This window comes from Chelonoidis abingdonii, chromosome 11, assembly GCF_003597395.2.
Source record: "Chelonoidis abingdonii isolate Lonesome George chromosome 11, CheloAbing_2.0, whole genome shotgun sequence".
NCBI lineage: Eukaryota > Metazoa > Chordata > Testudines > Testudinidae > Chelonoidis > Chelonoidis abingdonii.
The window spans coordinates 48,639,493-48,653,200 of NC_133779.1; the positions used below are offsets into that span (position 1 = coordinate 48,639,493).

The window sequence follows — 13,708 nt, forward strand, 5'->3', positions numbered from 1 at the left end:
AAATAATAAATAATATGCATACTGATTTACTACAACTTCATATTATATAATTCCTGCTATGAGTATATGTAATTTGCATGGTATTAGGGTTATGCATAGGTGCTGCTGGCTGGGTTGAGGACACTGCTTTGGAGAAGTTAGGTGCCACATATTATTGTATGTATACACACCACCACTGAAATGCAGCTAACAAAGGGCTGGATAATGACATATACATAGCACAACAGACGAAGAGAAGGGGATATTGTAGCAAATCTTTGCTTGTACAGACAGTACTGTGAGGGTCTGATTTTGAAGGGTGCTGAGCTCTGCAGGGAGTGGAGGGTGCTCAGTACCTTATAGAAACAGATTCTTAACTTTCATGAAAAGCAGATAGGAGAGTGTTGCCTAGTGACTAGAGCACTGGTCTAGGTCCGAGATGACCTGGGTTCTGTTTCCAGCTCTGCCAGGCCTGCTGGGTGACCTTAGCCCACTCACTTCCTCTCTCTGTATCTCAGTTCCCCTGTCTGTAAAATGGGGATAATATTACCCTCCTTTTGTAAGCACTTTGAGATTTGACGATGATAAATTCAAGATTAGAACTAGGGATTATTATTCTCATTTACCCTAAAGCCCCATTGGACCTCTCTGGCAGTATAAAGGGGCCATAAATCATAAAGTAACGTCCCTTTGCACAGGCAGAGTAGTGTAAAGCCATTTAGTGTCAATAAAGACACTCAGTTTTGAAGGGCTCATTGCAAAGAAAAAATATCAGAGCAGCAGAAGAACTCCTCCTTCGGAGTCTTGTTATCTCATTGTTAGGCCTAAATAAAGATATAGCAGACAAAACCAGGTATGCCAACCTGACCAAAGTCAGGCTAACAAAGGTTTGTGGGTAATCCCTGAGTGGAAAAGAACTAACAAGCAGCATGTCTCACGAAGCACTGGGGAAAAGTAAGATAAGAGAGAAGCTGCATTCCTGGCACAGTACCAGATGTGCTGTGTTAGAAGCAGCCCCTTCGAAGAATTGATAACAACTCTAGCTTCCCAGCCTCCTGATTTTCACTCCATAGTTTTGTTCTTTGTTTGTTTTTAACTCCCCTACATTTCTAACTTTAGGCATGCATGTATACTAAAGGTGTCTAGTTTCTAGTTGTAAAATAAAGGGGGTGGGTTGCTCAAGTGAATAATTTATAACGCGACGGAACTGTCTATATAGGCTTATACTAAGACGTAAAGAGCAGGCTGGTTCTCTCGGGAAACAAGCTGCTATCTATTGATGCGTGCACTTGTCAATAAAGAGCTTTTGATCGGACCTTGCTGGTGTTGCCTGTCTCTCTCGCGGTCAGACAACAAACTTTGCCGTCTGGGTTAAAGTCCCTGACATCATCAATATAAAAACTCATGAGAACAACAGTCGCTTGTTTTGCAGACTCAGAGAGACGATCCACTCAAAGCCCACGTAAGTATTTCCCTAATCTGGAATCTCCAATCTTTATACCTAATTTTACTGTAATGATTGTTACTTTAAGATTAGGTTCTTTTAACAATAGGACATCAAATAATCATGGTCAGCCAAATGTGTTAACCCAGGAGTGTTAAGCAAAGATCAATGTGCCCAAATACAGAAAGATGAGAGTTAAATACTTTACCACTTCATCAAGCTGGGGATACAACCAGCAGCATGGATTGTTCTGGAAATATAATTCACTGCTGAAGTGTGTGTATATACCTTTGGCTTTTACCATGGTCCCAAAACTCCCCAAAATTAGTTTGTGTCATTCTTACCCTAAGATTTCCATTCCAATGCAATCTGTACTTGCTATCCGAGGTTGTTGGAAATGTGTACCTAGTTTCTAGCAACAGTTATATCAGTTGGTTATTATTTTCACAAACCTCAGCAAAATAGTATTTTCTCTGTGTGCACCAAGAACAAAACTTACACAGTTTTTAATATATTTCAGTATAGAGGTTGCTGGCAAAAATGGTTAACTTTAGTATAGGTATGGCTTCTCTTAAAAATACATAATATATTGGCTATATCATTTTGGTAACACGTCAAAGCAGGTATAGCACTCTGAGAATGGATGATTTCTATTAGGGAACCCCATTTGTCATTTAAACAGAAAACAACCCCCAAAAAAGGGAATATTTATAAAACTGTATTTTATCCATGGTATGTCCTACACATTACCTGAGAGGCAGTAAAATGATGTGGCTAGAGCTCCTGACTGCACAATCAGAACTCCTGGGTTCTGATCCAGGCTCTGCTACCAACTTGCTGTGTGGCCTTGGGCAAATCATGTCATTCTCTATGCCTCAATTTCCCCTTCTGTAAAATTATCAGGATTCCTCCCTCCATGGAGTTGGAGTAGGAATTAACTGGCTAATGTCTACAAAGCAGCATTAACAACTAAAGCCTGATTTTTCATCACCCTGCATCTTTTTTGTCATCATTTTCACCAGTGCGAAGCTGCTGTAAAATGCTACCGGATCAGAATAGTGGTGTTTCGCACTAGCATAAGTGACAAGGAATAGATCCATAATATGCTACGTAGTAAGTCTATTAGCTTAGTGGATGGACTGGGACTCAGGAGTTGGGTTCCACTCCTGGCTCTGCCCCCAACCTGCTGAATGACCTTGGGCTTTACCGCTCTGTGCCCCAGTTTCCACAGCTGTAAAAGGGATAATGATACTTGATTCCTTTGTAAAGTGCTTGGAGTCCTACTGAAGAAAAATGCTATAAAAGAGCTAGGAATTATTAATCAATAGTGAAAAACATCCTTGTAATACAAAGCCTTTTTTTGATAGGAGAGGACAACTTCAAAGGCCCTTCCTCTTCTTTTAAGAAGCTATGTCCTGCCAAACCCTCCCCCAGCTTTCTTGAGCTTCCATCTTCTCAACGGAGGCCCAGCCCAGGTCTACCCTGTGCCCAGGCTTCAAGGAAAGGACAGAAAAAATTCAGTAAGTGTTGGAACCACCTCAGCTTTGGGATGGGAGTGTTCTCTAGCAGTAAGGAGTAGGGGGCTAGGAGTCAGGCCTTCTGGAGTTTATCCTGGTTCTGGGCAAGAGCAAGGGTTAGTGGTTAGGACAAGGCACTAGGAGTCAGGGACTCCTAGGATCTATTCCCAGGTCTGTGTGACCTTGGGTGAATCATTTCCCTGCTTGGTGCCTCAGTTTCTCCATTTGTAAAATGGGGATAATACCCTGTGCACTGGGCTGTGGCACAGCACAGTGAGGTTCTGGAATGCAAGTCTCTGTAAACAGGCAAAATTTCAATAGAATTACGAATCACTTAGCATTTGAGGAAGGGGAAAACCAAACAGCGCTTTGCTCCTTTTTTCTCCAGCCCCTGATCATCAGCCACAGGAATGCTACGGCCTACTGGAGTGCATGCACAACAACATCCAGATCCAAACCCAGATCGCTCTGGCACAACTGAGCATCCTGGAAGGCTTGCAGGAATCCATGAACTTGCTTCTGGCTAGCGACGAGGTGAAGAGGAAGGAACAGAGAGACCAAGAGGGCCTACAAAGCTCAGTCTCCTCCCCCACCTAACATAGCCATAGGTTTGGTGGCTAGCTTTGATTCTCATAGTCTCATCTCTGCGGCCTCGTCTCCTTTGCATTCACTCTGGCGCTGGTTATCAAGTGTATAGCTACAGGATTGGGGTTTCTGTTATCATGACAACCGATAGGGCTCTGCTAGAGGTGCTGCTTGGAAGTAAAACTATTGTAAATACTTTCAGTGTGAGTTTTCCTCAGGGCTACTCTAATTTTTGCTCTGCCTCCAGTGCCCCTTGCAGTATGTTCCAACCATGCCTCCTCCACTGGAGACAGGGAGTAGGGTGGATACAGAACCCTTATGCAAGCCCCATACCAGCTGGGGTGGCTCCTGCACAGGGAGGATTCCCAGGCAGGGCCGCCCAGAGTGGGGGGGCAATTTGCCCCGGGCCCCCCACAAGAGTTTTTCGGGGCCCCCACAGCAGGGTCCTTCACTTGCTCCGGGGGCCCCGGAAAACTCTCACAGGGCCCAGGCCCCCGGAGCTTCTTCTGCTCCGGGTCTTCGGCAGCAATTCAGCAGCGGGGGGTCCTTCCGCTCTGGGACCCACCACCAAAGTGCCGGGTCTTTGGTGGCAATTTGGCGGTGGGGACCCCCCATCGCGGGTCTTCAGGGCACTTTGGCAGTGGATCCTGGAGTGGAAGGACCCCCTGCTACCGAATTACCGCCGAAGCAGGGGGCCTTGCCGCCGAAGACATCAGGCCCCCTGAATCCTCTGGGCAGCCCTGTTCCCAGGGAGCTGATTCTGCTCATTTTAAGGTCCCTCTGCGCTGCCAGAGCAGCACAAAGGGACCTGGGTGTGACTGACAGTCAGGTTCACCATCTCTCCCCAGCTGAGGCTTCCTCATTAGAAGCCAGTCACGATGCTGTGCTCTGTTATCTGCTTTGGCCTTGATTGTGCGTCTTCTGGCTGGATGCAAGAGGGCTGGTTGGTTCTCTGGCACCCTGCATCTTGTGTAGTCTTTTATATGTGTGCAGTGGGGGTGTAAAACTACCAAATGAGTGTTGCACACCTGCTTGGTACTGGTGTGAATGAATACATGAGATAGAGGGCAATATGGGATGAGGCCCCATGTCTGTGCAACCATCTCGCCAGCACATTACAGCTGGGTAGTTCATTTCATCAGGGGATCCCAATGTTAATGAGAAGATTCCTCTCCACTTACCTCCCCTGGGACTTAAGTATCAGAAATGGAGAACATGAAGCATGGCCGAGGGGCCTGCTCTTTAAAAGTGCTGAGCCCCCTCAGATCACACCACAGTGGAAGTAAGCAGCTAGCTGCCCCCATGAGTGGGCAAAACCCTTTCATCTTTTCCAGCCAGATCCAGTTAGCAATGCTGGCAGGATCCTGCGGTGTCCTGTGGTCAGGTGCAAACTGAAAGACAAATGCAATGTACTTACCGCTTGAGATTCTTTTTTGATTAAATATAAATTTTTTAGAAAAAGGATATGCACACAGGTGTCTGTTCCCTTCCCTTAAGGCAGCACCATCCTCCACAGGAGTTGAAAGAGGAGGAGCATTAGGTTTCTATGTTCCCCCATCTAAAGCTCTATTGTGAGGCAAGGTTAGAAGACTGGGGAGGGTGGCTGCTCAGAACACGGGATGCACAGGCCAGCTGCACTGGGCTTTGAACCCCATATGAACTCTGTTTAAGAATGATTCCAGCTAACTTGGCTTCAAACACAATCAGGAGCAGTGTGGTCCAGTGAAGAGAGGGCTGAGTTGCGGCATCTATTCCTAGCTGTACTGCATAACATTGGGTATGTCCCCAGCCCCCTTCTGTGCCTCAGTTTCCCATCTATACAATGGGGATAATAGTGCTGCCTGCCACAGTGGGTTTGAGAAGAAAAACACTAAAAACTGTGAGATGCTCAGCTACTATAGTGATGGAGCCAGGCAAGTACCTTAGATAGACAACAGCACAGATGGGGTTCTGTACATGCAAAAGATACCCTACCAACCTATGGAATATGTGAACCAGATAATAATGGGAGAGAGAAATGAAGAGACCATGGAACAATAGAGGTTTCCCATCTGATGGGTGGAGAGAGGCACAGAGCCAGTGATGCACAGAGGTCAGGCTGGGGCGAGCAGCAGCTTCTCCGAAGATGGCTCCTGCACCCAAGAAGGGGAGCTGGTGCAAGGACAGTCAGGCCCTGCTGATGCCACCTTCAGGCATGTGGTTGGTAGAACTGCAGTCTAGGTTCCCGCCTGTGCATCCCTCTCGGGGGACTTGGGAGTGTGCAAGATGCAAAGCACAGCAACCCGCCTGCCACTCAGCTTCACCCTTGCAACCCCCTGCAGGCCTGGCCCCCGGGAGCCTTCCGCTTGGACACAGCTGCGGTGTGCGCAGGCGCGCTGAGCTCCCTGCCCGGCCAAGCGGACTCCAGTTCCCAGCGTGCCCCGGGGCGGAGGCGGGTTTCCGGGCGCTCCGTGCTGACTCTGGCTTCCGCTGCCGCAGGGCGAGCCGGGCCGCCGCGGTGAGAGGGGCCGGGGGCCCCGCGGGGTTCGGTCGGGCCGGGGGCGAGATTGTGAGAGCGGGGGGGTAGTGCGGTGCCCGGGGAGTCCGTTCGCGGTATGGGGGGCAGGGGGGGCCGTTATGGGGGGGCGGAGGTGTGGGAGGAGCATTGGGTCAGGGGGGATCCGGGAGGTGGGTGAGTGGTGGGGGCGCTGAGGAGGGAGGAAGCGTTGCAGGGGAGCCAAGGAAGACGGCGGCGGTGGGGAAAGGGGGTTCGGGGGGTCGAAGAGGGAGGAAGGTGCAAGCGGGACCCCGGGGGGCGATCGGTGGGTGGGCGGTCATGGGGTTGGAGGGGAACCGGCAGCAGGTGGTGAGGGTGGGGCAAAGAGGAGGGAAGGAAGTTTGAGAGGGCCCCGGGGCCGTGTGGTTGGGGGGACCATGGGGTTGGGGATCCGAGAGGCAATGGGGGTTGGGAGCCTGAGGGGGAAGGAGTTGATGGGAGCAGGGAGGGCAGGTCTGCGTAGGGAAGTGGTCGGGAGGACCATGGGTGGGAAGCTGTGCGGGAGTGGGGGTAAGGTGGGGGTTGGAGGGGACACAGGGATGGTGTGGGGAGCTGTGCGGGTAGGGGCAAGGTGGGTTGGAGGGGAGCCCAGGGGATGGTGGTTGGGGGGGGAATGTTGCAGTTGGAGGGTCTAAGAGGGAAGGAAGATTTGGATGACCATGGGGTGAGGGTTTGGGTTGGGAGGGCTGTGGAAATACATCGGGGAGGTCTCTGACTCGTCAGCGCTCCATGGAGGAAAGGCAGCTAGGAAGTTCTCCAGGCAGCCTATAATCAGGGTGTGGGGTTCCTGACTTACTGCCTGTTCTGGCTCCAGAAATGCCATGGAGATGGAGCCACGTGGCTGAGAGTAGCAGCCAGGCCCTAATGCTTCCTGGTAGAAGGAGCTGTGTGTACCGCAGAGACGGGGGACAGGCAGAACGTATACTGGGCATAAGGAAGCAATGATCTGTGGCTGTGGGATGAGGTGGTGGGAAAAGACATGACTGTGCCCTGTACAGGGGCTGAGCAGGAGATGGGAGTGAAAGAGCTGCAGTTAGCCTCCTTTTCATATTTTCATTTAAGGTAGATCACAGTTTCTCCAGCCTTTTCATGCTGTTGTCCCATATGTGTTAGAATAGATGGATCTTTTCCCAGACCCAACCGCTTCACTACCTGGTTATCAAAATATAATTTCACAGGCCCCTGGGAAGGGCTCTGTGATCTAAGACCGCTGTTTAGGAATCACTGTAGTAGCCAATTGCTCAAGACTTTGTTGTGGCTAGGGAAGGCCGTGGCACTGTAGCCTAGAAATCTCAGAACCTACAGGATGAGAGGTTTCCTGGGAGACCTATGGACAGGCATTTATATTGGCTATGATTTAAGGCTAGATCAGCAAGGTCTGGTTATCAGCTATCAAAAGAGAGGATGAGCACAGAAAGCCAAGGGAGTGATAGAAGCTTAGTGGAGTGAGTGGGGTGTCAGATCATCAGGACAGAGCTCTCTCACTCTTTTTTGTCTGGGAAGAAGAGGTTTGTGCCAGAGCTGAAGAAAAGGAGTGTGCACTTTGGAAGGGTCTGCAACCAAACAGCGTTTGGATGGGAGCGAACTGGTGTTTGAATATTTGTGTGTGAGAGTAAAGATATGAAATACATGGGCCCTCAAGTTAACACTGTCTTAAATAACATGTTCTCTGTTCTACTGCTAACAGCTGATATTAAATTGATGACATTAAAAAACAAACCTTTAAGCCATTTGTTTTTCTCTCATCTGAATATAGGCTAGTCGTTTTCAAGGTTATTTCTAGTCAGTTGCAATTCTCAGGTGCTAGCACAATGCTGCAGTGTTTGTTTGCAGACACTGCAGGGGAATGTTGTTGTGGAGTGTGTTAAATTGTTTCCACTGGATTTCAAAGGAGAAATAGCAGAAAGGTTTTGTCTGGGCTTAGATATGAGTCAGTAGCGTGCCCTTGTTGCCAAGAAGGCCAGCAGCATATTGGGCTGAATAAGTAGGAGCATTGCCAGCAGATCTGGGGAAGTGATTCTGCCCCTCAATTGAGCACTGGTGAGGCCACAGCTGGAGTATTGGTCCAGTTTTGGTCCCTCCACTACAGAAGGGATGTGGCCAGATTGGAGAGAGTCCAGCAGAGGGCAACAAAAATGATTAGGAGGTTGGGGCACGTGACTTATGAGGATTGGCTGAGGGAACTGGGGTTATTTAGTCTGCAGAAGAGAAAAGTGAAGGGGGGATTTGATAGCAGCCTTCAACTACCTGAAGGGGGGTTCCAAAGAGGATGGAGCTTGGCTGTTCTCAGTGGTGGCAGATGACAGAACAAGAAGCAATGGTCTCAAGTTGCAGTGGGGGGGGGGGCCTAGTGTGGATATTAGGAAACACTGTTTTACTAGGAGGGTGATGAAGCACTGGAATAGGTTACCTAGGGAGGTGGTGGAATCTCCATCCTTAAAGGTTTTAAAGGCCTGGCTTCACAAAGCTGTGGCTGGGGTGATTTAGTCGGGGTTGGTCCTGCTTTTAGCAGGGGGTTAGACTAGATGACCTCCTGAGGTCTCTTCCAACCCTAATATTCTATGATTCTGTTTGTAGAAGCTTCTTGTCGCTACAAAATGAGTGTCCTAATGCTTTCAATGGCTTTAATGATGTTAAATAACAGTAAATAGACTAGGGTTGTTGCAGCCATGGTGGTCCCAGGATATCAGAGAGACAAGGTGGGTAAGATAATATCTTTTATTGGACCAATGGGCATTGGTCCAATTAAAGGTATTACTGTGCTCACCCTGTCTCTTTAATACATTTACCACACAGTCACAGAGCACCCAGGGAAAAAGAAACCCAGTATCAGGTCATTGCTTTGCAGTTGTCTCATTCTGGTAGAGAAGTGTCCAAAATATTACAGATGCAATTGCACTGGCACCATACTGAACGAGACTGATCCCTCCCTCCTCTATGGTATGTTGCTTTCGTGTACAATGTCTTAAACCACGCAGCTGTCTGTGCTTCATAACACATTGCACTTATGTATCTATTCTGCTGTCTGCTATTGCCCCCTCCAGAAGGCCACTACCTCCAATTTTTCCTCTTTAGAAACTCGGGCATTAACAGTGAATGTTTTCTCCTTCCAGATGAAGCTATTAGCTCTTGCTGTGTTTGCCCTGCTGTCTGTTGCTCACAGCGAAGAGGGAGCCAGGCTACTCGCCTCTAAATCTCTGTTAAACAGATATGCGGTGGAGGGCAAGGACCTGACTCTGCAGTACAACATCTACAATGTTGGCTCCAGGTAAGGCTGGTCTGTGTTCTTGGTACCTATCAGGTGCTTGGCCCTGAAGGACACGGAGTGTTAGAGGTGTGTCTCTGCAGTGTGTGTTTCACTAGCTCGGGGAGGAGGGAGACATCTAGAGTAAAAACCTTTCTCAAGCTCCTCCCTTACTCCTCCCAAATCCCCTCTGGGGGCAGGAGCGAATAGAGGGGAAGAATCTCTATTCATAGATTAAAAGTCCAGAAGGGTCCACTGTGGTCACCTAAAGTTTTCTGTTACCACTGTTAAAATGACTCTGTTCTCACTGGAGTCCATACGACTGTTGACTTGAGTAGGAGTAAAGTTGCAGTGTATGAGCCCCCTCTCAGGCCCACTTGGGAAGGGGCATTATATGTGGCTTCGAGAGTAATGAGACTAAAGTGTGCAGGGATTTTTTAGGGTGTGGGGGAGGATTGTGATTCTGGAGGCTGTGAAAGGGTCTCAGTGGATTTATGCGTATGGGAACAAATCAGTGTTCATTGTGTTGCTATTTTAGACTCCATGGCTTCTCTCTCTGTCTCTCAATCTCCCCTTCACCCTCAAAGCTCATGTCTAAGCTCTTACCAAGCTCTGGCACTCCACTCTCTAATCCTCCTGTTCACCCTTTCCTCTCTGTTCCAGCCCTGGTCCCTGCCTTCATCACATGCATCTTTGACTGCATCATCATCCACTGGTGTCCAAAATGCTGCAGTTGAAAATCACCTTCCTTTCCTGTCACTCGTATCCCCAATGCGGGGCTCCCCTCCTCACATGCATGGACCTCCATTGGCTTCCCGGGCTCTTTCCACAGCCAATTCCTTGTCCTCTGCTTCATGGCTTCTCTCAGCTCTTCCCTCTTATGCCCCAGGTCCAGCTCGTCCTGCTCAGCAGTCATTTCTCCTTGACGCCGTCTTCTACCTCTCATCTTTGTGGCTTTTTACTCCAGATCAGCAGCTAGCACTGAACTTTTCCCTGTTTGTGAACCAGCCTGTAGCATCATAGGGTTAGAAGGCACCACTAGGATCATCTAGTCTAACCCCTCAGTGGGACTCCCACTAATGCATACCCCAAGCTCTGTTCATGACCCGCCTCTCTGTTGTGTTTAGTGCGGCTTTGGATGTGGAGTTGTCGGATGATTCTTTCCCCCCGGAAGATTTTGGCATTGTCTCTGGAATGCTTAACGTCAAGTGGGACAGGATTGCTCCGTATCTTTTTGCAGTTCGAAACAATCTCCCCTTATGCCTTGTCCCCTCTGATGCCCAAGGATACCAAGACACTACATATCCATGCATCATCCCTGAAATGCAAGCGCACCTGACTTCTGGCTAAGGCTCTGAGGGCAAATCCCAATAAAGTGCCCTGGGATCTCTAGTGTCCTTGCAAACAAGAACTAGTTCTCGGGTCTCACAACACATGGCCGCCCCTCACATTAAATTGCGTGGAAATCCATTCATCTGTCAGGGAAGGAGGAATAGATGAGTTGTCCCTGTAAGGGTCTGAATCTGTAGTTGAAGGTGGTTTTAAGATTTCAAACCTGCTGGTTAGACCACCCTCCCTGTGTTTTGAGTCTTGCTCCCCCTGTCCCCTGGAACAAAATGCAATTTGTTTCTTTAACCATCTGCTACCCAGAGCCAGCAACGTATCTCACACTGTGGTCCTGAGGCCCCTCAAAGCTGGCTACTTCAACTTCACCTCAGCTACCATCACGTACCTGGCACAGGAGGGAGGGCAGGTTGTGGTGAGTGGCTACTACCTTTCTTGTGAGCTTGATCATGTACAGGATCCTTATGGCAGATCTCACAGCCAAGATGCACAGTGTGTGCTCCTAGACACAACCATAGAGGGATGACAGATCGTGTCTCTCTCTTCTCATGTAGTGCTTGTCACACGGCGCCTGCAATGCCAGGAACAACGGGCAATTGCTATTTCTTTTCCCTCCGTTTCAGGTTGGCTTCACCAGTGCCCCTGGGCAGGGAGGAATCCTGGCTCAGAGAGAGTTTGACAGGAGGTTTTCCCCTCACTTTGTAAGTACCATTAAACCAGTAATCCATTTTCTCGCAGTGACTGTACAGTTCAGATCAGCATTGGCCTTTTTCGTGCGCGTTGGCTCATGGCGTGAAAGCAGAAGCCCAGGCACTAAATTAAAAGCCATCTGGGAAGCAAGTTTTTGGGGCAACTTCGGCAAAATGTTGCAAGAAGAGTGAAAATTAATTCATCATGGGCCGTTAGACTCGCTTCTAGGAATGAGCCTGTGTTGTAGGGTTCGGATCAAAATGCTTGGGTCGGGGAGTGGGGCGCTCAGGTATGAGAAACTGGGAGTTCAGCTGTGCATAACCCCTCTCAACTCTACTTCTAATGGGTTTTCCCCTTCTGCTAGCTCGACTGGGCAGCTTTTGGAGTGATGACCCTTCCCTCCATTGGAATCCCTCTGCTGCTGTGGTACTCGAGCAAGAGAAAATACGATAGCCCCAAGACCAAGAAGAACTGAGGAAAGCCAAATGCAGCCAGTGCCCAGAGCTCAGGAACCCCACTTAGATATACAGTGTACTCAGAGTAGCAGCAATCAACCCTCCAAATCAAGTGACTGGGCCACCAGGGGCGGGATTTGTATAATTCTTGTGGCCAGTTGCTTTCTTGAGGTTTTTTTTTTAACCCTTTCTCAGCAGATCTGGAGCAAATACCTCTCCGGTCCAGTTCTGTTGTAATTAAGCTCCAGATGCAGCCGCAGTACAAAAATGCTAATAATGCCCAAGGAGTGTGGGGCTGAGAGCCTTTCTGCAGCATCGGTGGCATCACCCCTGCTTGCCGAATGCCAGTCATATGTGGCCAGATCTCCTCACGCCACAATCCTCCTCGATCTTGGATCAGCCCATCACCCTCGCTCCCCAGCATTTTATGCTTCTTACAGCTGTCACTGAGAGGACTGATCAAGTGACGGTAATGGAGACCTCCTTTCTATGCAGGTTTATTAGAGCCGTTCCCTCTCAGCCAAGCAGTGGCCTATGAACCCCCATAGAAAGATGCTGCTCTAGAGAGAATGTTGGCTACGTTGTTATATTTTGGTGAGCAATTGACCGCCGTTTTTCTGACTACTCTGTTGGGACATGTGTGACTACGCACCAAGGGTTTTATAATAAAATGAACACCACAGAGTGAGTCTCTCTTCTTCTACCAGTAAGTCCCACAGTTGGACTGGTGGGTTTCAGGAGCCATACCTAGAACTACAGTAAATCCAGTGGGTGTGGAGGCTCTGTCTGTATGCACCAGCAGCTGGCAGATCCAGCTGAAAGAGTATACCAAGCCCTTGTCTTCACTAGGATTAATGGTCTGTGTTTAACACGTGTTAAAATCCTACTGAGGGTTACTCCAACCCTCCCTCCAGGGTTCCTCATGAGCAGTTGCCACATGTTAGAACTAGAACTCAGTGTAGATGAGGCATATTGAACAGTCCACTTTTTTTTAGACTAGACATTGCCGAAGAGCTTAAAGTCTAAGACATGAGATGGGAGAGAAACAGCCCTACCAACGGTAAGTGACTTGCCCAAAGCTGCATAGCCAGGAATAGAACCCAGATCCTCCTAGCTCCCAGCCAGTGCTGGGTGCTCAGTACCACGCTGGCTGACACGATGCTTTGAAACACCTGGTGTCCAAAGCACTGCAGAATGTGTGGCACATAACACTGCATTTGCCCCAGGGAGTGGATTAGCTTGGATGAGTCTAGAGAAAACACGTTTACAGCCCTCAAGAGCTGAGAGAAAATTGAAGTGGGTCTGCTTTCCCTGCTCAACTCTCTGTACCTTTGTGTATTGGCCGCTGGCTTCTGATGAGTTTTGAGCTGCCCTGCCTAGGATGCTGTCCTCTGGAGCCTAGCTTCCAGCAAAGGCAGGAGGCACCTGCGTTCCCAAACTGCTTGCTGTCGTCTTATAATTCTAGAAGATTTAGAGTAGGAGCCCCAGCAGTGGGACTTATTTTTTTCAAATGAAAAAGATTTTCATAAGTGAAAACCAGGCCTGGGAGGTTCCCCTGGTGGCCCTGCTGCCCTCTTGTGCTTCAGGTCCATTTTGCAGCTTACCTGTGCCCTCCTGCAGTGAAGTGACTTCTTACAAGTCAGTTCTCTGAATTGCCGTTCTAGAGATGTCTACCTTGATTTGGTGGTGGAGTGGGCCCTGACTGGCCTTGGGCAGTGAGAATAGATTAATGTAAGCCAGGGAAACCACAACAAAGGTCCCCATTGGAGATGAGTGCATGTGACGTTGGGTTGGGGGGGAATAGACATGGGTGTTTTTTGGCAACCTCAGAAGAGAGTGCAGGGATTGGCCAGATCTGAGGCCCATTGCTAAGGGCAGCGTGTAGCGAGCAGTTTGCCCTGTTGCTACTGCACA

The 13,708-nt window shown here is 49.0% G+C and overlaps 1 protein-coding gene across 1 annotated transcript; it reads left to right on the forward strand.

Annotated features, from left to right (window-relative positions):
* Positions 1–5,950: 5,950 nt before the first annotated feature.
* SSR2 (signal sequence receptor subunit 2) lies at positions 5,951–12,478 on the forward strand. Its single transcript, XM_032792157.2, has 6 exons — positions 5,951–6,022; positions 9,175–9,329; positions 10,433–10,531; positions 10,956–11,064; positions 11,273–11,350; positions 11,704–12,478. The coding sequence occupies exons 2-6, from the start codon at positions 9,175–9,177 to the stop codon at positions 11,812–11,814; spliced, it is 552 nt and encodes a 183-aa protein (XP_032648048.1). The 5' UTR covers positions 5,951–6,022; the 3' UTR covers positions 11,815–12,478.
* The last annotated feature ends 1,230 nt before the right edge of the window (positions 12,479–13,708 follow it).

Coding starts and splice junctions, on each gene's coding strand:
- SSR2 (XM_032792157.2), top strand. CDS start 9,175: ATGAAGCTATTAGCTCTTGCTGTGTTTGCCCTGCTGTCTGTTGCTCAC. Junction 9,330..10,432: donor ATCTACAATGTTGGCTCCAG/GTAAGGCTGGTC, acceptor TGTTGTGTTTAG/TGCGGCTTTGGATGTGGAGT. Junction 11,351..11,703: donor GGAGGTTTTCCCCTCACTTT/GTAAGTACCATT, acceptor CCCTTCTGCTAG/CTCGACTGGGCAGCTTTTGG.